The sequence below is a fragment of the Quercus robur genome, chromosome 6 (genome assembly GCF_932294415.1).
Source record: "Quercus robur chromosome 6, dhQueRobu3.1, whole genome shotgun sequence".
Taxonomy (NCBI): Eukaryota; Viridiplantae; Streptophyta; class Magnoliopsida; order Fagales; family Fagaceae; genus Quercus; species Quercus robur.
This window is the reverse complement of record NC_065539.1, coordinates 11,761,967-11,787,964: the sequence shown is the minus strand read 5'-3', so window position 1 is coordinate 11,787,964 and position 25,998 is coordinate 11,761,967. Positions and strand designations below refer to the sequence as shown.

Genomic DNA, 25,998 nt, shown 5'->3' with positions numbered 1-25,998 from the left:
TCAATTGTGACTAGTCCTTTTGAGGTATAGCGCAGATGTGGTTAGTGTTTTTCCTTGGGTTGTTATATGAAGTGAGCTTCAAAATAGCTTCTAAGTGATGGTTTAAGAGTACTCAAAATAAGTGGGCCATTTTTAAAGCTAAAGAGGAATACTTGAATGGGGATACAATTTTGTGGTGGAAACTATCCAAAAAAAAATTGGGTTGGTTGGAAAGCAATGTTACTATCCCTTAGTGGCATGGAAGAAGATCACCAGGCCTAAATAGGAAGGAAGGAGTTTTGGACCTTCACACTACTTGAGCTTAATTTAGGCTCGGCAAGTTAAATTATGTTCGATTCAAGAGGACAATTCTTTGTAGTTCCAATTGACTCTTCTTGCCTAACCCTTTTCTTTTTTTCTCATCTTACAACTTTAGAGTAACACTTATCCTTGGTAGATGGAGTGCACCTATCAGTCACTACATTGGAAAATAGCCCTCTAAATCTTAATCATGTGAAGATTATCCTAGTAAGCACTAGCTCTTATCCAAGTTAACCTTATCCATTTCATCATGTGAAAGTAATAATTAAGGGTTTGAAACTTTGACGAGGCATCCCTATTCACTTATCTTGTGAAGTTGTGAATGCACTTCAATTGGTCATTTTGTATAAAAATAAATTTGAATAATAAGTGATAGACCAGATAATTACATTCGTCCAGACGAGCCAGCTTGAACAAAGAAGAATGTCATAAAGACACCATTCAATGCCCTGACGGTTATGTATCGATGAAGAGACCTTTGTAACCTCCATTAAGGCTACATTAAGCAAGCCTGAGACGTTATGAAGAAGGCATTCAAACCACTGTTCAAGAGGGCCAACAACTAGTGAGAAGAAGAGCATATTTATATGCTCAACCAAGCTCAAGGCAAGGTAGATACAGTATTCACTCTTATTACGAGTTCTCTCAATTCTCTGATTAACTCCAACACTTTATTTTATAACTTTGTCATCGGAGACTTTGTGGCCGGCACCACATCGGTGACCACTTGGGAGAATTTCCTATTTGCAACCTCTTGCAAGACGAACCTAACTACTGACGATTTCAGCATCATTAATAAGTATAAAAATAAATATCATGTATGAGATGGTTATTGTCTTTCTTTGTACTATTGAACTTCAGGTATTGAATAATGAATTTCAGCAATGATATTGTTTGGAAAATTATTAATTCTATTTTTAATTTTAATAGAGGGAAAAAGTTAGAGTAAATTTTTTGAGAGATTTAAAATTGTAAACTTATTGTCACAGGCTCAACTCTAATATCTATTTTTTAATTTGAATTTTAGATTTACAAAATAATGTTTTACTATTGTATATACAAGTATATACATAGATAAGTTGTAATAATGATATTTGAGTTTAGAGAGTATTGTTTTATAAAGTCGATAAAGTAAAAAATTCAAGTTCTAGAATTTTCTAAATGAAAATTTGAAATTTAGTATTTTCGATCGAAACTTTTGCTCGATCAATCGAAATGATAAGGAAATCTATCCTGGAGTCTCTAGTTGTCTCAATCGATACTCGATTCCTGTTCGATCGAAAGGAACTCTCGACCGATCGAAACTCGTAAAAATGGAGTTTTCTGTAGAATTTTCTGGTAACTGTTTTGATTGTTTGAAGAGGTTTCAAGCATTGTGAATGATTTTATGAAATATTTTAACTCTTCATACATGCCTTTTGATGAAATATAACCCTATGGATATAAATAAAGGCTTATTCTCTAGAATAGTAAGTTAGAGAAAAACACAAGAAAATCTGTGGTTATTCTTTAGAATTGCTATCTGTAGAACCCAACATCTTGGTTGTATCCTATGGGACAAATTTGCTAGAATTTTTTAACAATAAGAGTGTGGGGGCAAATATTGTCTAAAGATAATAATTTTGTGCCTCCAAGTTATCTATTTTTGTTTGTCTTTTGTGTTATTTTATTCTTCTTTTATTACTTTGTGTAATATTCCCAACAATAACATATCAATTTGAACAAATCAGATCTTTTTTTTTTTTTCAATAAAGCAACCCAAGTTCATAACACTAAACAAATTTTCATTATATTAGATGTTATCTTTTATGAATTAATTAAATAATTCATTTTTCACAAATTATATAATTAATTAAATATATATCAAATTTTCTTTCTTTCTTATTTTTTTACAATTTTTTTCGCGTATTGCAGGGTAGCTACTAGTTCTACAATATAATCATATTGTCGGGCTACAAAGGCCAGATATTCAAGGGACTTGTTAAACCATGGGCCATGAGCCTCTTCAAGCCTCAATTAGGTCCTATAAACGTGCCCACAAAATAGCTCCTACATGGGTCTCAATAGTCCTAGAAAGTTCCAAAGAACCCAAAAATCTCACAACAAAAAACAGGCCTAGACTACACTAGAATCCTCCTAGTCATCTTTATAAATACCCAACCATCAAATCCTTCAACCATCGAAAAAAATTCAGCAAAAATCTGAGTCTCTGAAGTTATTTACAACAACATCAAAGTTCAAAAATGTCGATGATTCCAAGCTTCTTCGGTGGCCAACGCAGCAATATCTTCGACCCATTTTCTCTAAACGTATGGGACCCATTCAAGGATTTCCCAACCCAAATTTCCAAAGAGAATTCTGCTTTCGTTAACACTCGTATTGATTGGAAAGAGACCCCAGGAGCTCATGTGTTGAAGGCCGATCTTCCTGGGCTAAACAAGGGGGAAGTGAAAGTCGAGGTCGAAGATGACAGAGTGGTTCGGATTAGTGGAGAGAGGAAGATAGAGAAGGAAGACAAGAATCACACGTGGCATCGTGTCGAGCGGAGCAGTGGCAAGTTTGTGAGGAGTTTCAGGTTGCCGGAGAATGTGAAGATGGATCAGATCAAGGCTGCTATGGAGAATGGGGTTCTCACTGTTACTGTTCCTAAAGTGGAGGTGAAGAAACCTGATGTCAAGGCCATTGAAATCTCTGGTTGATTTTGTTTGTGGGTCATGTTCTGTTAGCTTCATGGAATGGAAAAGTGTGTGTCTGCGTGTGTGTGTCTGTATGTGTGTGCCTTGAGAAACATGATTAATCTCAGCTGTGAATGTTGTGTGTGCGAAGTGTTCGCTTAAAATATCTATGCAAATAATACTTTTTGGCTAATTTTGTTGATGTTCAAGTATTTTTGGTCCTTATTTCCTTCTTTTGTTGTGAAATCCTCTTAAATTGATTTTTTAGACTGCATTTTTGCAGACATTTTCAATAGGAGGATTAAAGGTTGAATAAAATTAAAAGTTTGAGGACTGCATTGAATGAATTTGAAATTTAAGCATTGAATTGAGTTTTATTTAAATTTAGAAGGTACAATTTGTAATTTAGCCCAAAAATTAACAACGGTTGGTTGCATTCTGGGTTCATATATTTTTTGCTGAGCTTCCCAGCCTAAAGTGTTATGGGCCTTATAGCTGAAAAATCTTACTACCAAGTTGGAAGCTCACAAACATGCACTTCACAAAAAATATGACATTTTAACCTAGAAAGAAGAAACTCTACAAAATATAACATTTATACCCACCAAAAACATAAAAAGTAGATAGAAAGGTTTTATTGAGTAAAGGAACGTAAGAGTGGAAATGAGCTTTAGAACTAGAAGAGGTTCTGAGTGAAAGTTTGAGAGTACTCAAAATATGAGGGCTATTTTTAAGGCTCAAGAGCAATATACTTGGATGGCCGTGGGGATACAATTTTGTGGTGGAAACTATCCAAAAACAATTGGGTTGGAAGGAAAGAAATTTGTCTATCCCTTGTTGGCATGGAAGAAGATCAGCAGGCCCACATAGGAAGGACGGAAGGAGTTTGGGCCTTCACATGGAGCAAATACGTGTATATTTCTCTCTCTTCATGTTATAATCAAATCAAGACATCAATCGATTTTTTATGTAGGTGGATATTAAACTCTAAATCTCTTATTTAATTATTAAAAACTTTACTAGTTGAGCTAATTGGAAAACAGGTATTATATTATTTTTAATATTACATACACACACACACACACACATATATATATATATATATATATATATATTTCTTTGTTCTCTCTCTTAGGTTTCATTTTTTGGTTAGAATGATTATAAAAAGTATGGAAAATGGAGAAGAGAAAATGAAGTTTGTGGTTGTTTGGTTAAGAGTGAAAAAAGGGAAGAGATTTTGGCAGGGTTTAAGAGTTTTCTTTCCTGGTCTACCAAAACACAATATCTCCAAACTGGGGAGAAAATGAGGACAAAAATATTTGGACAAAAATGCTCATGTCACAAGCTTCTCCTCCACTATGTTTGTGTGTGCAGCTGTGGCCGCTGTCTTTTGTTTTTTTGTCTGTATGTACATTTCTAATTCACTTAGTATTTATTGTGACATACTCTATCTTAAATAAGATTTTATCATTTTTAATTTAGGATAGCTATAGATATAGTGTAATATGTATTGTTAGTTAATATTTTATAAGTGACACATGTATTAAAAAAATTTTTTAGCCTTTTTACATAACTTAATACGCTAATTGAACTATTTTCATATATATATATATATATATAACATATTTTAAAAATTTTAATTCTAAAAATAAATTTGAATAACCATTATAAGGATAAATATCATGTATGAGATGGTGATTGTCTCTCTTTGTACTATTGAATTTTAGATATTGAATAATGAATTTTGGTAATGACTTTGTCCAAAATACTATTAATTTTAATTTTGCTAGTGAGAGAAATGAAGAGTAAATTTTTTAAGAGATTTAAAATTATTAACTTATTGTCACAGACTCTTTAATATTTATTTTTTAATTTGAACTTTAGAGTTACAAAATAATATCAAAACATATCAATTTAAACTAATCAGATCTTTCTTTTTCAATAAACCAACCCAAGTTCATAACACAAAAACAAATTTTCATTAAATTAGATGGTATCTTTTCTGAATTAATTATAATAATTTAAATAAGTCTTTTTTTTTAACAAATTCTCTAATTAAGTCCTAATTAATTATATATATCATATATTATTATTTTTTTTATTTACATTTTTTTTTTGCGTATTGCAAGCTGGCTACTAGTTCTAAAATATAATACTGCGCATTGGGGTACAAGTCTCGAGTACTGAGATACAAATCTTGAGAGGAAACTTCACACACACATACACTTAGATTAAGTTAGAATAAAATTTCTATCTTGTATTATATAAAAATAATAATAAAGAACTAGTTCTAAAATATAATCACTTCTATATATTAAAAAGATTCAAAAAGTTAATTATAGTTTCGTAAAATGTCAAAAATACCCCAAATCTAATTAGATAATTTTTATTCTTAAAAAACAAAACAAAAAATAGATTTAAAATTGTAATTCAACAGAATTTTAAAAAAAATTACCAGATAAACTTTTTTTTCCTAAAAATTAACACACTCTCTATTTGAATATATCTCATGCACTTTTGATATATTTTTTTCCTAAAAACTAGCACACACTAAATCTTGCAATTTATTCCTTTTCAAATCCTAAATTTTAGTTTCTTAAAAATTCATTCCGTGTAACCTCACTAATAATAGATAAATTCAAATTGAAAAATTATATTAAATTCAAAATAATAAAAAAGAGCCTCATCGCACGTGTGGAGCACGCCAAACTAGTATATATTGTTGGGCTTAAGAGCAACCATATTAGTTCGTGCAAATTTTCTGTATATTTTGCAAGAAAAAACCTACTTTTTCTATTTTACACATCTACCTTTATAAAACACCCACATCAGTTTATCTATTTTATACATTTATTCAATAAAATATTCATTCTTTTTACATTTTTTATTATTTCCTTCCCTCTAGAACAAACTCACAAACTCGTCTTCTCCGTCGAGCCACACCCATACCCAACTAGCCACCCTTCAACAAAATCCGTCAAGCCACACCCACACCCATACTTCAACAAAATCACCCACACCCAGCCAGCCATCGTCTTCTCCGTCGAGCTACAGACCTAACACAAACCTAAAATCACCCACACCCAGCCACCATCAACGATCAAATTGAACAAACCCGTTAGAATCACCGACGTTCATTGAGTCAAGGCCTTGGATCGTCAGATCATGGTCCGTCATTTTCATGGTCCGTCAGAATCACCGCTGTATTTGATCAGAGAGGCTGATTGGCTTTAAGAGAGAGTTGATTGGTGAGAGTGAGGTGAGAAAGGAAATGAGAAAAAGAGAGTGAGGTGAGTCAGAGGTAGAGAGAGGAGAGAGAAAAAAGAATAAAAAAGTCATTTTCACGGTGAACAGTAATCGTGTATATATATACACGGTTATTGTTTATTTACACGGCCATAGTGTATATTTGCACATTTTTACAAAGACTAATGTGGGTGTTTTTTTGAATTAAAATGTGTAAAATTGATACTTTTTTCTATTTTAGAAAATTATAGATGAACTGATGTGGTTACTATAAATGCGTAATATACAAGGGACTTGTTAAACGAAGGGCCATGAGTCTCTTCAAGCTTCAAGTAGGCCCTATAAACGTGCCCACAAAGTAGCTCCTAAATAGTTCTCAATGGTCCTAGAAAGTTCCAAATAACCAAAAATCACCAAAGTAAAACAGGGCCTAGACTACACTAGAATCCTCTTAGTCAACATATAAATACCCAACCCATCAAATTGGATAAAATAGGTAACTAACACTAATTTTTTAACTATTTAGTTAATAGGCTTAGTTATCAAACTAATTGGTTTTATAGCATCTCGAGTATAAGAGAGTCGATTTTGCCTATAAGTCGACTTTTTGAAGGTCGATTTTCATGGTTTGATCGGGTCCGAGGTGGCACTTGTGTCAGGAGAGGTCCACCTGTAAATCGAGTCTCTAAGACTCGATTTACATCTACAGTACACATTTTCAACTATCAAGTGTTTGGTGTGTTTGGTTCGTTCTTCTCCATTCTCAAACTTCCAAATCCAAAAAACCCAAGAGCAGTTCTTCTCCATTCTCATTTTTCAGACTTCCAAAAAACCCAGGAACAAAATCAAAGTGTCTGTTCGTCGTTCTTCCATTCTCATTTCAAAAAACCCAAGAACAAAATCAATCTGAAAACCGCGCAAAAACTGACCCAGGCCGCGCGGCCTGGGTCGCACGGCCAGGGCCAGCGCGACCTGGCCGCGCGACCCAGGCCAGCGAGACCCAGGTCGCGCGGCCAGGGTCGCGCGACCCAGGCCAGCGCGACCCAGGTCGAGCGGCCAGGGTCGCGCGACCCTGGCCGCGCGACCTGGGTCGCGCGACCCTGGCCGCTAGACCTGGGTCGCGCTGGCCTGGCCGCTCGACCTGGGTCGCGCTCCTGGCGCGATCTGGGTCGCCGGGGCGCGATCTGGGTCTGGGTCGCCGGGGCGCGATCTGGGTCGCCGGAGAGATCGCCGAGGCAGTATTTGAAATTTGAAAGAGATTGGCTTCTGGGTTCTGTTCTTTGATCTTGGGTGATATATAAGAGTTGTAAATCGAGTCTAAAAGACTCGATTTCCACCAATCTGACGTGGAAAAAATGCCACATCAGGCCATGAAAATCGAGTCTTTTATACTCGATTTATAGGCCAAAATCGAGTCTAAGAGACTCGAGATGCTATAATACAAATTACTTTCATAACTGAACCATCTAACTAAATAGTTAGAATTTGAAGGTTAATTACCTATTTTATCCCATCAAATTCCTCAACCATCGAAAAATTTTCAGCTAAAATCTGAGTCTCTGAAATTATTCATAACAACATCAAAGGTAAAAAATGTCGATGATTCCAAGCTTCTTAAGTGGCCAACGCAGCAATATCTTCGACCCATTCTCTCTAAACGTATGGGACCCATTTAAGGATTTCCCAACCCAAATTTCCAAAGAGCATTCTGCTTTCGTTAACAGTACTCGTGTTGATTGGAAAGAGACCCCAGAAGCTCACGTGTTGAAGGCCGATCTTCCTGGGCTAAACAAGGAGGAAGTGAAAGTCGAGGTCGAAGATGACAGAGTGGTTCGGATTAGTGGAGAGAGGAAGATAGAGAAGGAAGACAAGAATGACACGTGGCATCGTGTCGAGCGGAGCAGTGGCAAGTTCGTGAGGAGTTTCAGGTTGCCGGAGAATGTGAAGATGGATCAGATTAAGACTGCGATGGAGAATGGGGTTCTTACTGTTACTGTTCCTAAGGTGGAGGTGAAGAAAACTGATGTTAAGGCCATTGAAATCTCTGGTTGATTGTACTTTTTGGGAACATGATGATTAATCTTAGCTGTGCATGTTGTATGTGCGATGTGTTCGCACAAAATATTAAATATCTATGCAAATAATAAAATTTGGCTAATTATTAGCCAAAAAAAAATGATAATAATAAAATTTGGCCTTTTTTTTTTGTTGATGTTCTAGTATTTTTGGTCCTTATTCCTTCTTCTTTTCTGAAATTTCAGTGCATTCCTCTTGAGTAAATTACCCCTCCATTTTTTTTTAATTTTTCAAAAAATACTTTTTAATTAATTGATGGGATTTTTAAGACTACATTTTTGGGCACTTAATAGACATTAACAGGAGGATTAAAGATGAATAAATTCTGAAATTTAAGCATGAGTTTTTGGTAAAGCTAAGTGAACAATTTGTAATTTGGGCCTAACATTTAAGAACGGTTAGTTGCATTCTATAAGTTTTATGGGCTTATGGCTGACAAATCCTTTTACCAAATACTGGTATATATGTTGGAAGGTCACAAATATGCTCTTCACAAAATATGACACTTTAACCTAGAAACTAGAAAGAAGAAACTTACGAAATATAACATTTATGATCTATTCGGATATCACTTATTTGTTGAAAATTAAAAGTTTATTGTTGAAAGTATTGTAACAAAATAATTTTTAAATATGTAAATAGTGTTATGAGACCAAAAAATACATTGATATGAGCGTTTTACTGATTTTGATGATTTTATGAACAGTGTCATGGGACCCAAAAAAAAGGCCAAACGCACACTTATACCCAAGAAACATAGAAAGTGGATAGAAATTAGAAAGGTTTTATTGAGTAGAGGAATGTAAGAGTGAAAGTGAGCTTCAGAAGAGGTTTTGACTTCTGAGTGATGGTTTGGGAGAATTCATAATAAGTGGACTCTTTTTAAGACTAAAGAGGAATACTTGAATGACCATGGGGATACATTTTTATGGTGGAAACTAGCCGAATACAATTGGGCTGGTTAGAAAGCAATGCTACTATCCCTTAGTGGCATGGAAGGCCTAAATAGGAAGGAAGGAGTTTTGGGCCTTCACTTGACTCGAGCTTAATTTGGGCTTGCCTAGTTAAATTGGCTTTTTTTTTCTTTTTTTTGAGAGATTTGAAAGGAGTATTATTTACTTCAACAAAAACTTTTGTCAACACAAACAAGGTAGGTAGCATCACTATGGATGTTCTCTAGCCAGATTTGAGGGGCAATAGAATGTTTTACCAATTTGGCTAACTTATCAGCAATAGCATTGCCATTGCGTTTTACATGAGAAATAGAACATGAATGGAAATTTAGAGCAACACACTTTGAGTCTTCCACTATATTGCTAAAAGATGCCAGACAATCAAATTTAGAGCTGAAGTGTTTGATGATAGTTTCAGGGTCCCCTTCGATCACCATGTCTCGCAATCCTACCTCATGTGCAAAAGACATGGCTTTTCGGCAAGCCAAAGCTTCTATATCTTCTATAGTACGGGGCAGAGAGGTTTTTTCCAGAGAGAGTAGCTATCACTTCGCCCTTAGAGTAGCGGATCACAATCCCAATACCTGTCATTCGAACATCCTAAAAAAATAGCCCCATCGAAGTTCAGTTTGTATGTGAGACCTGTTGGGGGGGGGGGGTGTGTGTGTGTCAATGAGGAGAGTGAGTGCTTGAGGAAAGAGGGAGAGTCGAGGGCTACACCTGAGCCATTTGGAACTCATGTAGTCGCTCAATTGCATCTATGTAAATCTTGTGGTTTAGCAGGAAGCTCTTGCCCATTCTTTTAGCATTTCGGTTAAACCAGATACTCCAAGCTAGAATCGCAAAGGTCTCAGCCAGCATTGGTCTTTTGTAAAGGACAAAACGTTGAAAAAGACAAAATCTTGAAAAAGGTACCTAAAATTTGCAAAACTTTTATGCAGGTGGATTTTGCAGGTTTGTTCTTCCCACCAAATTTCCTTAAGACTAATGCAGCCCCACAAAGCATGTATCGTATCTTCCTTTTCACAATGGCATCGGTCACAAGTGGGATTAGCAATGACTTTCCTTTTGAATAAATTCATTTTTGTTGGCAGAGACTCATTACAAGCTCTCCACATGAAATGTCTAACCTTGTTTAGGACATCAAGGTTCCAAAGTTTCTACCAAAAAGCCTCATGAGCCTGAGGATTTGATGAACCTGGTTTTGCAGCAGCTGAAGTTTCTGCAAGTAAACGATAGCACTCTTTGTGGAATAGGTATTGTTTTTTGTTCCTCGCCATATGAGGGTGTCCTTAGTGGAGCGGGTGCTTAATGGCTTCAGCTTCAGAGGGGAGAAATTATTCTTGTACCGGATTAACAATCTAGCTTGGGTTATCCTTATCAATGAGGGTGCAGAATCGAGAGTTGCTTGGGAAGTGTTTCTGGGGAGACAAAAATTGACTTGCTTGCTGACTCAGAAGCCATTTATCACCCCTAATTCAAACCTTCTTCCCATCACCAATCCTCTAAGCCGCACCTAGCCCGACCACTTCTCTTGCTTTCCTCTACCATGCATAGGAACCTTTCTGCCTTACACTGTCACCCAACACAGAGCAGTTTGGAAAGTATTTTGCCTTAAATACCTTGTAGAAGAGCGAGTCCATGTTGTGTAATAGGTGCCACACCTGTTTTCCCAATAGAGCCAAATTGAAGTTTTCAGTGTCCTTAAAACCCAGTCCACCTTGGCATTTAGGATGACAAAGTTTATTCCACCCAACCCAATGATTTTTTTTTTTTGTTATCTCCCTTGTATCCCAACCAAAACTTCCGAATAAGAGATTCAATGTCCTTACATAAACTCTTTGATAGTTTAAAGCACCCCATGGTAAAGGTGCAAAATAGCCTTAATCAAGACTTCTCACCCCGCTTTCGACAATAATTTCTCTTTCCAACCTTGAATTTTGTGCCATATTCGTTCGCAGATATAGATGAAACTTTTTGTTTTTGCTCTTTCGATAAATTATGGGAGGCCCAAGTAATTTTCATAATGGGAAGTGGCCGAGACACCAAGCAAAGCTTTGATATTTTCCTGCATAGACCGAGGTGTGTTGGAACTAAAAAACAGTTGTGTTTTATCTCAGTTGATTTGTTGACCTGAAGCAAGTTCATATTTAAGGGTATTACAGCCATGATTCGTGTATTAGATTCTTTATTTGAGAGGGAGCATTTCACAACTAGTTGACATGAGTAATATCATGGCCATGTTAAAGTTAATATCATTTATCAAGTAATTTAAATGTCAAGTGGGCCAAGTGGGAGAATATAAGATTTCAAGAAAACTTTATGTGGCTCACATTTAAGTGATAAATGAAAATTCATGTTTTAAAGATTTTATTTGTGAAAGACGTTATGGTGAATAACAATTTCTAAGTAACTCTCATTTGGTATAATTCCTTTGGTTAATAAACACCTTGAAGTTACTAGTTTTAAACTCCTTGATGGAAGGAGGGTTATGAAACAAATCTTAATTTAAAAGGGTCCCTAGTCTAGCCTCTATATTTAGTCTGTCTCCATTAAAAAGAAATATGTAAAATAAAAGTCATAGACTAGAAGACACCTTTTATAAACACTATTATCGTATAGTGAGTTTTTTTTTTCTCTAAATATTTAAACAACTATGGGCCGAATGTATGTTTATATTTTTTTTTGTTTCCGTTGCACTCTGAATTTTGTCTTACACAATTCACAAACTCGCCCAATTGAAAGTCACAAAGCCCAATTGGTCATTTCACAAACTGTGACTTCCTGTGACAGAGCCACTGAACTCATTCCGTATGGAACGAATTAGCCAAAGTGATTTCCATGGAGCTCTAAACCCCTGAACTCAGTCTGAATATCTTCGAACCAAATAGCCAATCGCATCTCAGCTTGAACCTTTAACATCTGAATCAGCCCATTCAGAAAGCCAGTCCATTCAGTGTCAGGAACTATAATCCAAATGGAATTGTCAACGAGCTTCAGAGTATTTGGTGACCTTTCAAATTCAAAAACCTGAAAAAAAAAAAAAAAAAAAAGAAAAAAAAAAAGAAAAGAAAGAATCAGTAAATGCCACAAATTATTTTATATATATATATATATATATATTTAAAATACCTTGTGTTCGATCCTTCGTTTGAAGGAACCAACCAAGTTAGGAGAGTTCCGGGAGTCAGATACTGCATCGTAGAAAGCTTGAGTAAGCGCGGCCGGTGGAAAGTGTTTTTTTTTTAATCTTCAGCCAATGCCCTCCACTGTCATCCCTTAGTAGATCCAAAAAATACCTTGCATCCTCTGAGACTGACTGAAAGTTGTATGAGCTGAGTTTATGGGAAAACCTTTCGGATGGAGGTGGAATGTCCTTGTAGACAAATACAGTACATTATAACGACAATTTATATAGTCAGATTAATTTTTTTGGAAAAGTAAATTCTCAAAATTTATTTAATTATTAATTTTTTTAGTAAAATAAAAATCAAACAAAAATAAATAAAAAGGTCAAATCTATAATAATATTAAGTGTCTGTTTGGCTAGGTTTTTTTTTTTTGTCAACTTATTTTATTATTCAGCTTATTTTTGCTACTATTCATTCCCACTACACTTTTTGGTATTATTTATAAATCCCACTGTATTATTTCAATTAACATTTACCTTTATCTACAATATTTTCAGCAAAAAGTTTTCAATTTCAGTAAAATAAACGGATTTCAAACAAACCCTAAGTCACATTTCACCATTAAAAAAAAAAACATAACAGAAACTAGTATTTCAGGACCAACACCAGTGGACTCATCGCAAAAATCAATAATACTCATTGCCAAAATCAACCTACAATATAGGCTCATGGACTCGAGAAGGTAAGCTCATCTCACCCAGAATTTTCTCCATGGACTCAGATAGGCACGTGGACTCATCACCAATATCAACCAACAATATGGGCTCTTGGACTCATCTCCAAAATCAACCAACACTAACATGCCCCGAGAAACTAAGGGGCTGTTTGGTAGTGTAACTAGAACAACAGTTTTCAGTATTTAAACAACATTATATGTATTTTCACACATTTTTCACTCACGTATTTCTAAAAAATACAAATAACGTTACTAGAACAATATTATCAAACACCCCCTAAAGAGCTGTTTGGTAACGTTATTCTAATAACGTTATTGTATTTTTTGGAAATACGTGTGGGTGAAAAAATATATGAAAATACATGTAATATTATTTAAAAACTGAAAAGTGTTACTTAAATTGCCATACCACACGGTCCTTTAGTATTTAGCACACTCAAACCAGTGCTTTGGAGTAAATAACAATGGGCCAATTAGTTTCTACATGCTATAGTGGTACAAGTGGCATTATTAAAATGGTTTAGTTGGTGTGTTGTCTTGTTATAAGATGGCTATGGTGAATAATGATTTCTGTTCAATTTGTATCGTTCGACTTGTTTACCTTTTGTACCATCATGATTTTACAAATGTCCCAACATTCATGTTTATTTACAAAAAAAAAAAAAAAAAAAAAAAAAAAAAAAAAAACCGAATTGTTTTAGTTTTTTAATAACTAATCTAATTAGTTTATTGAAAGTTTTTTTAAACCTCCCCTTTAAAATTATTAATTTATATCATATTATATATATTAACAATAATCTCAAAATAGTGCATCAAAATAAGTCGGTATGAAAATATTCTGTCCCATAAGAGCATTCTCATCAATACCCTCAAATGCTATAAATGCTACATTTTAGCATCAAAAGATCAAAAAGCATATTCTATCAAAACTCTTAAATCCTATTCATTTTGCAATCTAGCTACAATGGGCTGCTATCTCTAGCAGATAGCAGCCCACTGTAGTAAGATTGTAAAAAAAAAAATTTATTTGTTTAATAAAGAGAAAGATAGAGGAGAGAAAGAGAGCAGATAGCAGCCCACTGTAGTAAGATTGTAAAATATATATATATATATATATATATTTGTTTAATAAAGAGAGAGATAGGGGTTCCAAAAAAAAAAATAAAGAGAGAGATAGAGGAGAGAAAGCAGCCCACTGTAGTAAGATTGTAAAAAAAAAAAAAAAAAATTATTTGTTTAATAAAGAGAGAGATAAAGGAGAGAAAGAGAGAGACAGAGGAGAGAGAAAGAGGAAAAATAAAAAATGAATTAAAAATAATAAAGAAAGAATATTTAAATGAAACGTTAAAAAAATAGAAGTTTTGATGTAAGAGATATTGTAAAATGATGTGTTATATATTATAAAATTAGTTTTTAAGATGATAAATGCTAAATTTTTTTAGAAGTGTTGATGGGAATGTTTTAAAGAAACAGACAACAAAATGGTATTCAAAACCTTTTTGTACATAAAATTAAAAAAAAAAAAAAAAAAAAAAAAAAAAATTTTAAAAAAAAATTTTTATTTTTGATGCAAACAGCATCCTATAATCACTCCACAAAACGCACCGTTTCGGCATGCATGCAATAGACAAATTAGACATATAGATAGACATGGGACAGCGCGGTGAGTAGAAAGGAATAATAAATGGCTGTGAGACTCACACTGCCTGTGATCTTCTTCAGCAGCCACTTCTCGCCAAGTTCCTCAAGGTCAAGGTCTAAAACCTTCTCCTCCTCAGCATCATCATCTCAGATGGAGTTGAACAACGAATTCGGGGTAACAAAATTCAAGGAGTTCCCATACTTGTCGGCCCCACACAGAAACCTGATGGTTGATCTTGTATCAACGGTGGAGAACCGCCTTGGGTCGCAGCTCCTCCCTTGTAGTCTACCGCCGGATGTACAGTACTACCAGAACCAAACTGGGTCCGCCCATGCTTCACTTCACACCAGATCTGGCAACAAGCCTTCCCACTCTCAGGTGTGATTTCATTTTGATAAACGGCACACAATTTATGCCGTTTTAGTTGTTAATAATTCGTTATCGTTTCAACCGCTAGGTCCTTTAAATGGCACGAAAACTAATATCATTTTTTTTTTCACTGAAAACGAAAACAAGGTTGCTCATCGAAAGATTACAGTTAACTATGAAAACTTACTTGCATGAATGTAAATTGATGCAAAAACATGTTGGAAAAATAGGATTTAGCAAGTGTTTGGTTACCTAATTTTGAGCCAAATTTAAAGTTGGACCCATCCTTTGAGACCGGTCCAAATTGAAACGAATTCTCCATAGACATGGTGATTTGGCTGTTGCTCATAGCTTGTTTGATGTGCTGCCTGAGAGATGTAGTTTCTGGCATACAATAGTTGGTGGGTGTTTGAAAGGTGGGAATGTTGGGTGCGATTTTTGAAGTTGTTCAGGGAAAATGGCATAAGAATTTGAATAAGTAGTAGCAACATTACGCAAAATTCTGTTCCCAAAGATTGCTAGCAAGTTACTTTATACAGTGGCCCATGGGTCTGAAATTTTTGGTGTATGGGGAACTCTTCAAGTTAGATGGTCCAAAGATATATCACTACAATAATCTTCTAATAAATCAATCACCCCTCGTATAAATTTAATAGCGGTTCATCTTCATGTACTTGTTTAATATGAAGCAGTAGAGCCAGTGGCTCCGGATTTAAGAATCATATGCTGGGACACAAATCCCATAGCTATGGCGATTAGTGAGTATAGTTAGTAGGGTAGATTGGTCAGGCTCTTGGGAAGAGTTGAACCCATCCATATTGTATATATAGAAATTGAAAACTTGTACCATAGGCTTATACCGGCTCATGCTTGTATGGACATCATTTCTAGTAGTCAAATTCACCTTTATCTTAACATATAAGTGTAATATAACAGGAGAAATAAAATCAAGGTAATTTTTTTTCATGCTCGCTTATGGGAATTATTATCATAATTATGATTGCAACTGTGAGATTAGTCTTGGGGAAATTGGCATCTACTTTACCTTACTAAGGTGATCATGGGATTTTGCTTTTTAAGTCTGTGGCTTGGACTTCATTTGCAATTGCAAAATTATTTAGGTTGGGTTGCAGTTGTTAATTTAACAAACAGTGTTTTCTCCGGGATGATGATTCAACAAGCCCAAATTGTTGTAAGCTTGAGCAAACAGCCATTGGATTCAGCCCTTTGTTCTTCAAGGCCTGAATGCTGTTTGCTCGAGCTGTTTGAATCAAGTGTGTTTCTTGTTGGTTAGCCAAAATGTAATGTCTGAATCAAGTGTGTTTCTTGTTAGTTAGCCACAATGTAATGTCTGAACTTCCTTAGAATGGGGGATAGTTTTCTGGTCTTGCCATGCTCAACCTAGTTCTATCCCAGTTATATTTGGGTTCAGTTGTAATGAGTTGGTGTATTGGAGCATGGCATCATCTGTTTACTTCTATGTTCCTTGTAGGGCAACTGTTTCACAATAATTGTTCTCCATCGATCTTTGACAATTGGTGTGAACAACATATATCGTATGTTTTGTATTTAATGCACCTTAATTTTTTCTTTACTTTTGAAAAGGGCGTACCCTTTTTTTGGGGTCTGAATTCTAAACATTATTTTATCAGATTGATTTTATATTAGGTAGCTGGATACACTGCGAGCTACCAACGGGAGGAGCATTGAACATCACAAGCCTTTCAGCCTTTCTGAACCCTTTAACAGATGCACCAAATTTTCTTATTGAACTCATTCAGAGCAGCCCAACATCATTAATCCTTATTCTTGATTTGCCTCCTCGAAAAGACCTTGTCCTCTGTCCAGACTACCTTCACACTTTCTATGAAGAGACCCAGCTGGACACACGTAAGCAGATACTTGAGAAAATTCCTGAGGTTAAACCCTATATCTCTTCATCACTTTACATCCGTTCCTTAGTCTCTCCCACTGCTATTATGGTTCGAATTGAGACAGAGGCAAGTCAGCCAGGACGAGTGGAGGAGGTCATAAAAGATCATGTGGATCCCATTGCAAAGGAAGTGCTGGGAATCTGGTTGGATCAATGTGCTTGTGGGAAGAGAGAAGTGGGAGAGGCAGAGAGAGCTATTTTAGAAAAGAGGGATGGGTTGATTAAGATCAAGACTATTGAGGTTGATCTAGGCTCGAACTTTCCGAGGTTGTTTGGGCCAGAAGTAGCAGACAGAATTTTAGGAGCCATGCGAGATGTTTTCACTGTATGAGAAGTTAATTTGGTCAGTGTATTATGTATGTTTTGAATTTTTGTGTAAATAATATGCCTGTTAACCAAAAAACCAAAGTACATAATGTAATTGTTGAATACATATGCTCTCCTGTTTTATATTACAACTGAACAAGGTTTCTTGGTTTATTCATTTGTTAGAACTATGTAGTTAAATAATTAAATTTACTATATCCCAACAGCATAAACTTTTGGGATAATTAGTAATTTAATACAGTGATAGGCCCAATAAATGCCATTGTCCAGATGAACCCATCAGACACCATTGTCCACATAGACCTAGCATGGACGATGAAAAAAAAGCCATAAAGAGGGCATTCAATATCCTAGACAGTTACAAATTAGCAAGAAGACCGTTGGGATACTCATCAAAATCCACATTGAATGAGCCCAAAAGCATTACAAAAGAAGCACTTATGCCACCATTAATGGAATACAATGGCTAGAAGAAAAGATATATATATATATATATATATATATGCATTTCAAAAACAAAGTACACACAAAAAAATACTAATCATTTCGCTACTCATTTTAGCTCTCACAACCAAGCCTTCTCTGCAAATTCCATTCACTGACTTTATCATCGGAGACTCTGTGGCTAGCACCACACCGGTGACCACTCAAAGAGGACTTTGTTCTTAACCTTGCAGGTACGAAGACACGCCAGTGCTGACCTATCTGGACGAACTTAAGTAACTGACAATCTTGACATCATCACATGGTATCAGAGCGATCCCTATGTCCTCCACTTTTGGGACAATCGGTAATTTGATATCATTCGTGACCATTAACTATTATAAAGTATAAACTAGAAAAGTTTCTGTTAATGGAAAAAATTTCAGGTTTTTTGCTGAAGTTTCCTAATATATATTAGCTCATTTAATCCTTTTATCTCCCAACACTGAAAAATTTATCTTAAATATCTTTCAAAGGTTAATTCGAAATAGACAAATAAATACAAATACATATTTTCTCAAAGTTTTATTTTTCGGCCTTCTAGCATCAAATGCAACTTCACTTTGCAAGGACAGTGTCAGGATTATACATATATAGTTGACATTTCGGTGCCCTCGCTATGTTTTTGAATGTTTGGATTTGTGTGTTAGATTTTTGGGCTGATGTGCGTGTGGGTTTATCCTTTATCATTTTACCATTTATATGGAATCGTCGTCAACCATAGGATTTTATTTTTTAAAGGTGAACACCTATGCCTAATTGTTTTTATTTCCTAGTAAGCTAAGGAAAATTTTGGGGCTCCTAAACTAAACTAAGATCAAAATCACGTCCTGAACTAAAAATTATGTACTTCCTCAAAAAAAAAAAAAAAAAAAAAAACTAAAAAACTAAAAATTATGTAAACTCTGAGCCCAAAGTTTAGTCTGTTTCTAGTTTGACCATTTATGTTTCAAAATTTTCATTTTCATTTTTTATGTTTGATTACATTTTCATATTGATCTAAGTCATCTAACTGTCCATTTTCATTAGTAATATGATTGTTCATAATTGATTTTCTGCCTACAACAATTAAACTCTTGCAATAATTCCACAACATAGGATGACTTTGGTACAACTTATTCTAATGAGATTTCTTTTCTTTTCTTTTTCTTTTTTTTTAGTTGGAATTGAGTAAGCTGTATCTAAGAAAGAATGAGGCTTTGATTAAGTGTAGCTAACAAAATAAGTTTGCTTAGTTTCTAAACTAAGCTATAATAAACAACATGCATATTGGAATAATTTATTTTAGTGAGAGAAAAATAATTTGAGTTTGACTAAGCTTATATATCTAAGAAACAAATGCTTTAAAAATTGTATATCTAACAAAATATGTTCACGTAATTTATAAAGAAAGCCTTAACAAATTACACGTAATTCTGTATATAGATAATATATCTAATGTATTAGATCTATGGATTCTCTCTCATAATGTATGAAAGAGGAAGGGTGTATATAGAACCACTAGGCCAGTTAGGCAATAGAAATTTAGAATATATTATTTGTCTCACATAATTACAGCACACAAATTTCAATTTAGACCTCTCTTTTAGTTTATAAAATACACTGTCTATCTATCTTGCATTGTAAAATTTTTAATTAATGTCCAAATATTAGCAATAATTAATGTCCAAATATAGACCTCTCTTCTCAAAAAAAAAAAAAAAAAAATCCAAATAATAGCCAATAAATGAAATTTATTAAAAAAAAAAAAAAAATCCTCTCTCTTTAGATGTGCACTTTTTTTGCAACCATTTAGGATTTGTTTGGATAAGTTATTTTAAAAAGTGCATTTAAAAAAAATAATGTTTTTAGAACGTGCGTTTTGAAAACACTATTTATCAAATCAAACTTAACCATTTGGTAAAATCATGAAAAAGTGTGGTTTCTATAAACTTAACATTTGGATAAAATTGGTGTAAAATGTATGTGATAGGTGTAATTTACCAAAATGGACATAACTATGTTGTTAAGGCTCATTTGTCATCTTGTAACTTGTAATAAGGCATATAATAATAGCATCTTTTTTTATTTTTATTTTATTTTTATTTTTTTTTATTTAAGGGTAATGACTTGTTATAAAATAAAATAAAAAGTTTTCTTAAAAATTAAAAAAATAAGAAAAATAAAAGAACAGGACACCCACTTTAAAAGAATCTATCTCCTAGACTCCTACTACAATTTTTGCCCATGTGTATTGTGGGGGCCGGTTAGTCAGGAGGTACTATTAAGGTCGTATGAATTGGGCTTATGGCCCAATCTGAGGACATTAGCTAATCCGAGGATGACCAAATGAGGTTATAATGGGAATGGCATAAAGAGAGAAATAAAAATAGTACGAGATAATTCCAACACACATCCGAGGAAAAAAGCCATCTTGGGAACAAGGATCCAAGGTCAGTAAGAGTGTCATATCACCCAAGACCTTCTTCAAAGTTATATCACAACTAGGAGTTGGACAATGGACAAAGAGTAAATAGAGGGAGGCAACAAATATCTTCAAAGGCTGCTACCTACACATTAAATACCTCCCAACTAACTCTCTGGCCGCATTAATGTGGATGTGATACCTGAACAATGACCAAGCAACTTTACAACTACTATTTGATGGTTCTGGGAGGTGTTAGATGGGACAGATAGGAGCTCCTAGAATCCAACCTACACATGTATGGTAGAGATAACACCAAGATTGTAATATATAGCATAAGAAGGTGACCTAAAAAGGGGATCGGGAAAAAACTATAAAATCTAGACAATAACATTATGGGTTCTAGTAACTGTGTTCATCATTAAGACATTATAAAATAAGTTTCTTAGGCTGTGTCGAGGAGAGAATTTCTTACATTACTTGTGTTTAATAAACTTAATTTAGCAACTTTATGGTTCATCTTTTAGAGTAGAACTAGTTCTTTTACCCACGCTCTATAAATTCATTGTTTGGGCTTGTTGGGCTTAAACCCGATCCCATACTGGGTCTAATTCAAACGCGGTCCTTATATATATCTTCTTCGGGCCTACCCCCACATCACTACTTTTCTACTTGCTTGTCTTCCTTTTCTCATCCCTACTGCGCCACCCATTAATCTTCTTTAGCTCCAATTTTCATACTTGCCCATAAGATTCTAGTCAAGCAAAACAGTGAGGACAACTAACCCTTGCAATGGCAATGAAGCAACAAGCTAAGAGAGACAAGGGAACAAAAAGTGAACAACTGGAGGCAGACAGGAGATAGACAGAGGCAACCGAGTAAAAGCACAGAGGAGATTGATGGTGTCTAGTCAATAAATTTTTCTTAAGTATTTTGGTCATTATGCGATTTTGTGAGGATATTTTAAAAAAGAACTTTGATAGTAAACTCATATTTGCGTTTTCACCATTGTTTTTGAAAAAGCTTGAGCTCATTGTGTTTTGAAAACGTGAGTTTTTGGCAATTTGAAAACGTGATTTCTTTATAAACACAACGCCAAACGTTTGACTTCTAGCATTTTCATACAAAAATGCTCGTTTTGATTATCAAAACGATTATCCAAACGAGCTCTTAGTAATACTCTAATTTAAAAACTTTTAGAGCAATAAAATTTTCCAAATGAACATAAGGTGAATGGTCTCTTTCTCTCTCTAAAAACATGAAAATCAAGATTAAAAATTTTGCCAAAAAAATTTATTAACTGAAAATAAAAGGCCAACATAAAAAAAGCACACTTTTCTCTCCGTTGGCCCATCTTTGATTCTTGAAGAAATTTTTTTTGCTTACTGCTCTCCATCTTTATACGGTATTCAATTACTTTCTCAAATCTTCGTTCATCTCATTTATTATTTTTTTTTTTGAAAGATTACTATAGATGAAAAATTGTTAGGTATTCTTAGCATGGAAAAATAGTGCTTCAACATCTCATATATATATATATATATATATATATTACTCATCATGAATTTAATAAATAGATCACACTATAAATGTGAGAGAAAAAAAATATCATTCTTTATGCATCGAGAATACTTAAAAATTACTAACTAAAAATGATAAAAAAAAACTCAAAAAAATCCTAGCTCAAAAAATCCTACAAAGAAAAGTAGGTCACGCACGAACACCAAATGACACTGTGGCAATTCAAGTCACACACGCATCAAATTGTTTAGAAAAAAAATCAAAAGAATAATTGTGTGGTGCATATATGTGCGTGTGAGAGAGTGAGAGTGAGAGTGAGAAAGAGAAAAAGCGTCTCACATCACAATGTCTTGTACGTTTCTTCCACCATGTGCCTGTCCACTAGCACCTGCAAATCTTCCGGCCCCAAAAATACCAAGAACAAGACCATCGTTTCCTTGTCGATTATCTATGGAGAAACAGCAGCTAATTAGAGGGTCCAAACTCATGGAATTCCCATACCTAACTGACCCACATAGGGATACCATGGTGGACCTCATCTCAGCGATGGAGAATCGCCTTGGTTCTCATCATCTTCTTCCTTCTTCGGTCCCTCCTGACGTTGAACACTACCAAAATGAGAATGGCACTTCTCAAGGCACTCTTCACATTAGATGCGGCATCGACTCCTCTCCTGTATGTACTGTCTCTTCTAGATCTCCACACATAAATGTTCATGCTTGCTTGCTAAAAAGGATGAGATGGTTTTTTTTTTTTTTTTTTTTTTTTTTTTTAATAATAAGTTCTCTTTTTTCTTTTACAGAAAAATTATATGTTTATATGCTTATCGATTTCAAAGCCTTAATTAAGATTTTTAAGGCATAATTTTGTGATAGCTTTTAAGTGTGTTTGAAACTTCTGTTGCGTATAAAATTAAAATTAGAGATGTGGAATAAAATCTTAATAATAATTCCTAGCTATATTCTTACTTTTAAGTTTTAACCCTGTACATGTCCACTATATTTTTGTCATGCTCTGTTCTCCTTTTTTTTTTTTTTTTTTTTTTTTTTTTTTTTTTTTTTAATTTCAACTTAAAGTAAGAATTTATTTTTTAGAGTAGTTCTCCTTTTTCTTGTTTTTGTTGAAAGAAATCAATTTTCATATGTTAGTTGAGGTTGTTAAACTGGAACTATAGAATAGATCTCTCTCACTGGAGGGAGGCAACAAAGATTTGCTAGTTTGAGTTGATTGGAATTAGCAATTATGCCAAAATGATATTTTATTAAGTTAGAAAGAACCATATATTAGTTGTCTTTCCAAAGAGGAAAAAATAAAAAAGAGGAGGAGGAGGAGTTTTTTAGCTGGTGTTCGAAAGTTGCATATTCTTATTAGAATCGATTTTATTATTAACCTATCACCGATATTATTTTTATAATACATTAATGATTTGTGCAAATTACAACTTATTTACGTGTGATTTGACAAAAATTTAAGTTGTTTATTTGTGGTTTAAAATTTGACACTTTATCGACTTAAAATTTGACTGAAATTTATATTATCAACCTGTAATTTGAAATTTCATGATAAAACTTAGACTGAATTCTTTTTTATTTTATTTGATCTTATATTTTTATTTTTATTTTTAAAAAAAGAGGTTTAAAAATAAAGTAAAATTACATATTTAACTATATTTTTATATTTTTAATAGATATATGTTACAAAACTTTAACTAAACTAACTTCAGCCGACGAGGATGTCAACTTCGCAAGGATTACTTTGCATGTTAAAGTTTGGCAAGATTGACACATTTAACACATCACTAATTGTATGTGACAAAAATAAAAAGTATTTTTGTGTGGAAAGTTTGCAAGATTGACACATGTCAGTATGTCACACATCACTTGAATTTGACAGAAATAAAAAATAGTTCATGTACGCAATAAGTGATATGTCAATTTATTAATAGTCAAATTAACGGGAAAGTTGACTAAATGTTTTTTATTTTTAAAATGTGTAGCAGAATATATAATATTTTTTTTCAAAATATCTATCAAAATGCCTTTATTTTGAGAAGTTGATTTTAATAAAATTAAGTTTCAGGTGGAACTACTATTGTCGAGTTATAATTAAAAATATATATAGAATTCTATTTTAAGAATATCAAATTTTATTAAAATCGAGTTTTAAAATAAGAATATATTGTTATATATTTTAAAAACAATGTTATTTAGTCATTTTCCTCCAAACTAAAATGATTTTTTTTTTTTTAAAGTTATATTATGACTCGTAACAACTCAAAAAAAAAAATTATAAAAAGAATTTTACTAACAAATGCCTTAGAGTATATATTAATAAACTATTTTAAGAAATATTTTATAAAAAAATGAAAAAGTAATTAAGTTTTTTTTATATATTTTTTCAACTTTTCATAATTTTTTAAAAAAATAGTCCATTAATGTATGCGGCATCCGTTATAAAAATATTGAACTTTCTCAAATCAAGAATCCTATAAGGCGTGGTCCTGCTGTGAGTATAATGATTAATTTCTTGCTTACGCAAGTAGCTAGCCCAAATATCTTACTTATGAAATTAGTCAAATATTGCCATATTGGACAACTGGCAGCCATTGATACTTCATTTTTTTTTCGTTAACGCTAATTAAAAATTCTCTTTCCTCTCTAATTTTATACTTCGGCTGCAAAATTAACTATACTTCTCAAGCATGGCTCAAATATTTTTCTTGTTTTATATTAAAAAGAAAACTAAAAATGCCCCAACTATATCTATTCTATTACTATCACTATCATGCTGCCAATTTCTATCATTTAGAATTCTTCTGTCAATGAACTAGTGGACAAATTAAAAACCCCTGTGCTTTGCTCGCAAAGAGCCAAGACTTACACATAGTAACAATATTGCTGCCGTAAATACTTGATATGAATGGTGTATAATCTATATTGTATGGTCCAGATTGATTTCGTACTAGCAAGTTGGCTTCACTTGGAGCAACCAACCGGTGGTGCCTTGGACATAACCAACATCGCTGGCTACCTCAAGTCATCAACAGACGTGCCCCACTTCCAATTCGAGCTTGTAAAATGCAGCCCCACATTTCTTATCCTCTTCCTTGACTTGATTCCTCGCAAAGACACTGTTTTCAGTCCAGACTACCTCAAAACCTATTATGAAGATACCCAACTCGAAAAATTCAGGCAACGACTAGACCAACTCCCTGAGGTTCAACCCTACTTCTCGTCCTCCCTATATTTTCGTCGCGTGGTATCGCCTACTGGAATCGTGGTTAGCATAAAATGTGAGGATGGTGCTGGACCAGAACGTGTAGAAGAAATTATTCGGGAACATGTTCGTCCCATATCGAATGACATTATGAGAATTTGGATTGATATGTGTGTTGGTGAGGGTGTGGAGGTAGGGGAAACTGAGAGAGCAGTATTGGAAAAGAGGGATAGCTTGATTAAAAGCAAGGCGATAGAGATGGACTTGAGCTCTAGCATGCCCAAGCAGTTTGGACAAGAAGTGGCAGATCGAGTCTTGCGAGTTATAAAAAGTGTCTACAACGTATGATGTACTTTTAACACTTGCTGTCTTTTAAATTATTCACTCGATTGAATATGTAAATACTCTATATTTATCTTTGTATAATGCACCAATTATCTCATGAAGTGGTCTCCGGGATTAAGAGAGATGTCTCATAAGATCAAAAGATTTATAAATACTTTTTCTTTAAAAATCCATGGTAGCTCATTGCCCCCATACAAAAAATCCGATAAGATCATCTTACCAAAGCTTGGGACATGATAAAACCGACATAGCAAAATAACCTTTGATTATTTTTACCTTAAATACTAAGCAATTAAGCAATTCCTCCTGAATTGAATTAGTTAATGACTATTAGCACATTAAATCAAGAAAAATTTACACCACAAGGCCATACTATTCGGACTGTCTAAAAAATTGGGATCCCAATTCCCACCTATTTCGGCAATATCATTTAAATATCCTTTGTCCCTTCTCAAGGTGAGAATGTCACCTTATCTCTTATCACTCTTCTATGTGAGCATACAAATTACGCTAAAATGCAAAATTCATATTCTAAGTTTCAACACAATTAATTTTAGTTCTTTAACTTTATTTTGTTTCATTTTAGTCATTTAAGTTTCAATTTAAACGGAATATTTCATTTAAAAAAAAATATTTATATT

General features: G+C 33.9%; 4 protein-coding genes across 4 annotated transcripts; all 4 read left to right on the top strand.

Moving 5' to 3' along the window:
- The first annotated feature begins 2,384 nt into the window (after positions 1 to 2,384).
- Positions 2,385 to 3,168, top strand: LOC126732764 (17.5 kDa class I heat shock protein-like). The gene has a single exon (XM_050435765.1). The coding sequence runs from the start codon at positions 2,544 to 2,546 to the stop codon at positions 2,997 to 2,999; it is 456 nt and encodes a 151-aa protein (XP_050291722.1). The 5' UTR covers positions 2,385 to 2,543; the 3' UTR covers positions 3,000 to 3,168.
- Positions 3,169 to 7,744: 4,576 nt separating this feature from the next.
- On the top strand, positions 7,745 to 8,427 carry LOC126732763 (17.5 kDa class I heat shock protein-like). The gene has a single exon (XM_050435764.1). It carries the CDS (start codon positions 7,815 to 7,817, stop codon positions 8,271 to 8,273), a length of 459 nt encoding a protein of 152 aa, XP_050291721.1. The 5' UTR covers positions 7,745 to 7,814; the 3' UTR covers positions 8,274 to 8,427.
- A 6,344-nt stretch (positions 8,428 to 14,771) lies between these two features.
- Positions 14,772 to 17,541, top strand: LOC126732762 (red chlorophyll catabolite reductase, chloroplastic-like). Its single transcript, XM_050435763.1, has 2 exons — positions 14,772 to 15,137; positions 16,781 to 17,541. Exons 1-2 carry the CDS (start codon positions 14,802 to 14,804, stop codon positions 17,390 to 17,392), a joined length of 948 nt encoding a protein of 315 aa, XP_050291720.1. The 5' UTR covers positions 14,772 to 14,801; the 3' UTR covers positions 17,393 to 17,541.
- A 4,517-nt stretch (positions 17,542 to 22,058) lies between these two features.
- LOC126732761 (red chlorophyll catabolite reductase-like) lies at positions 22,059 to 25,454 on the top strand. Its single transcript, XM_050435762.1, has 2 exons — positions 22,059 to 22,471; positions 24,746 to 25,454. Exons 1-2 carry the CDS (start codon positions 22,142 to 22,144, stop codon positions 25,358 to 25,360), a joined length of 945 nt encoding a protein of 314 aa, XP_050291719.1. The 5' UTR covers positions 22,059 to 22,141; the 3' UTR covers positions 25,361 to 25,454.
- Positions 25,455 to 25,998: the final 544 nt, after the last annotated feature.

Excerpts from the sequence above, each read along its gene's own strand:
- LOC126732764 (XM_050435765.1), top strand. The coding sequence starts at position 2,544 with ATGTCGATGATTCCAAGCTTCTTCGGTGGCCAACGCAGCAATATCTTC.
- LOC126732763 (XM_050435764.1), top strand. The coding sequence starts at position 7,815 with ATGTCGATGATTCCAAGCTTCTTAAGTGGCCAACGCAGCAATATCTTC.
- LOC126732762 (XM_050435763.1), top strand. The coding sequence starts at position 14,802 with ATGGCTGTGAGACTCACACTGCCTGTGATCTTCTTCAGCAGCCACTTC. Across the intron at positions 15,138-16,780 it reads ACAAGCCTTCCCACTCTCAG|ATTGATTTTATATTAGGTAG; the intron begins GTGTGATTTCAT and ends TTATTTTATCAG.
- LOC126732761 (XM_050435762.1), top strand. The coding sequence starts at position 22,142 with ATGTCTTGTACGTTTCTTCCACCATGTGCCTGTCCACTAGCACCTGCA. Across the intron at positions 22,472-24,745 it reads GCGGCATCGACTCCTCTCCT|ATTGATTTCGTACTAGCAAG; the intron begins GTATGTACTGTC and ends TGTATGGTCCAG.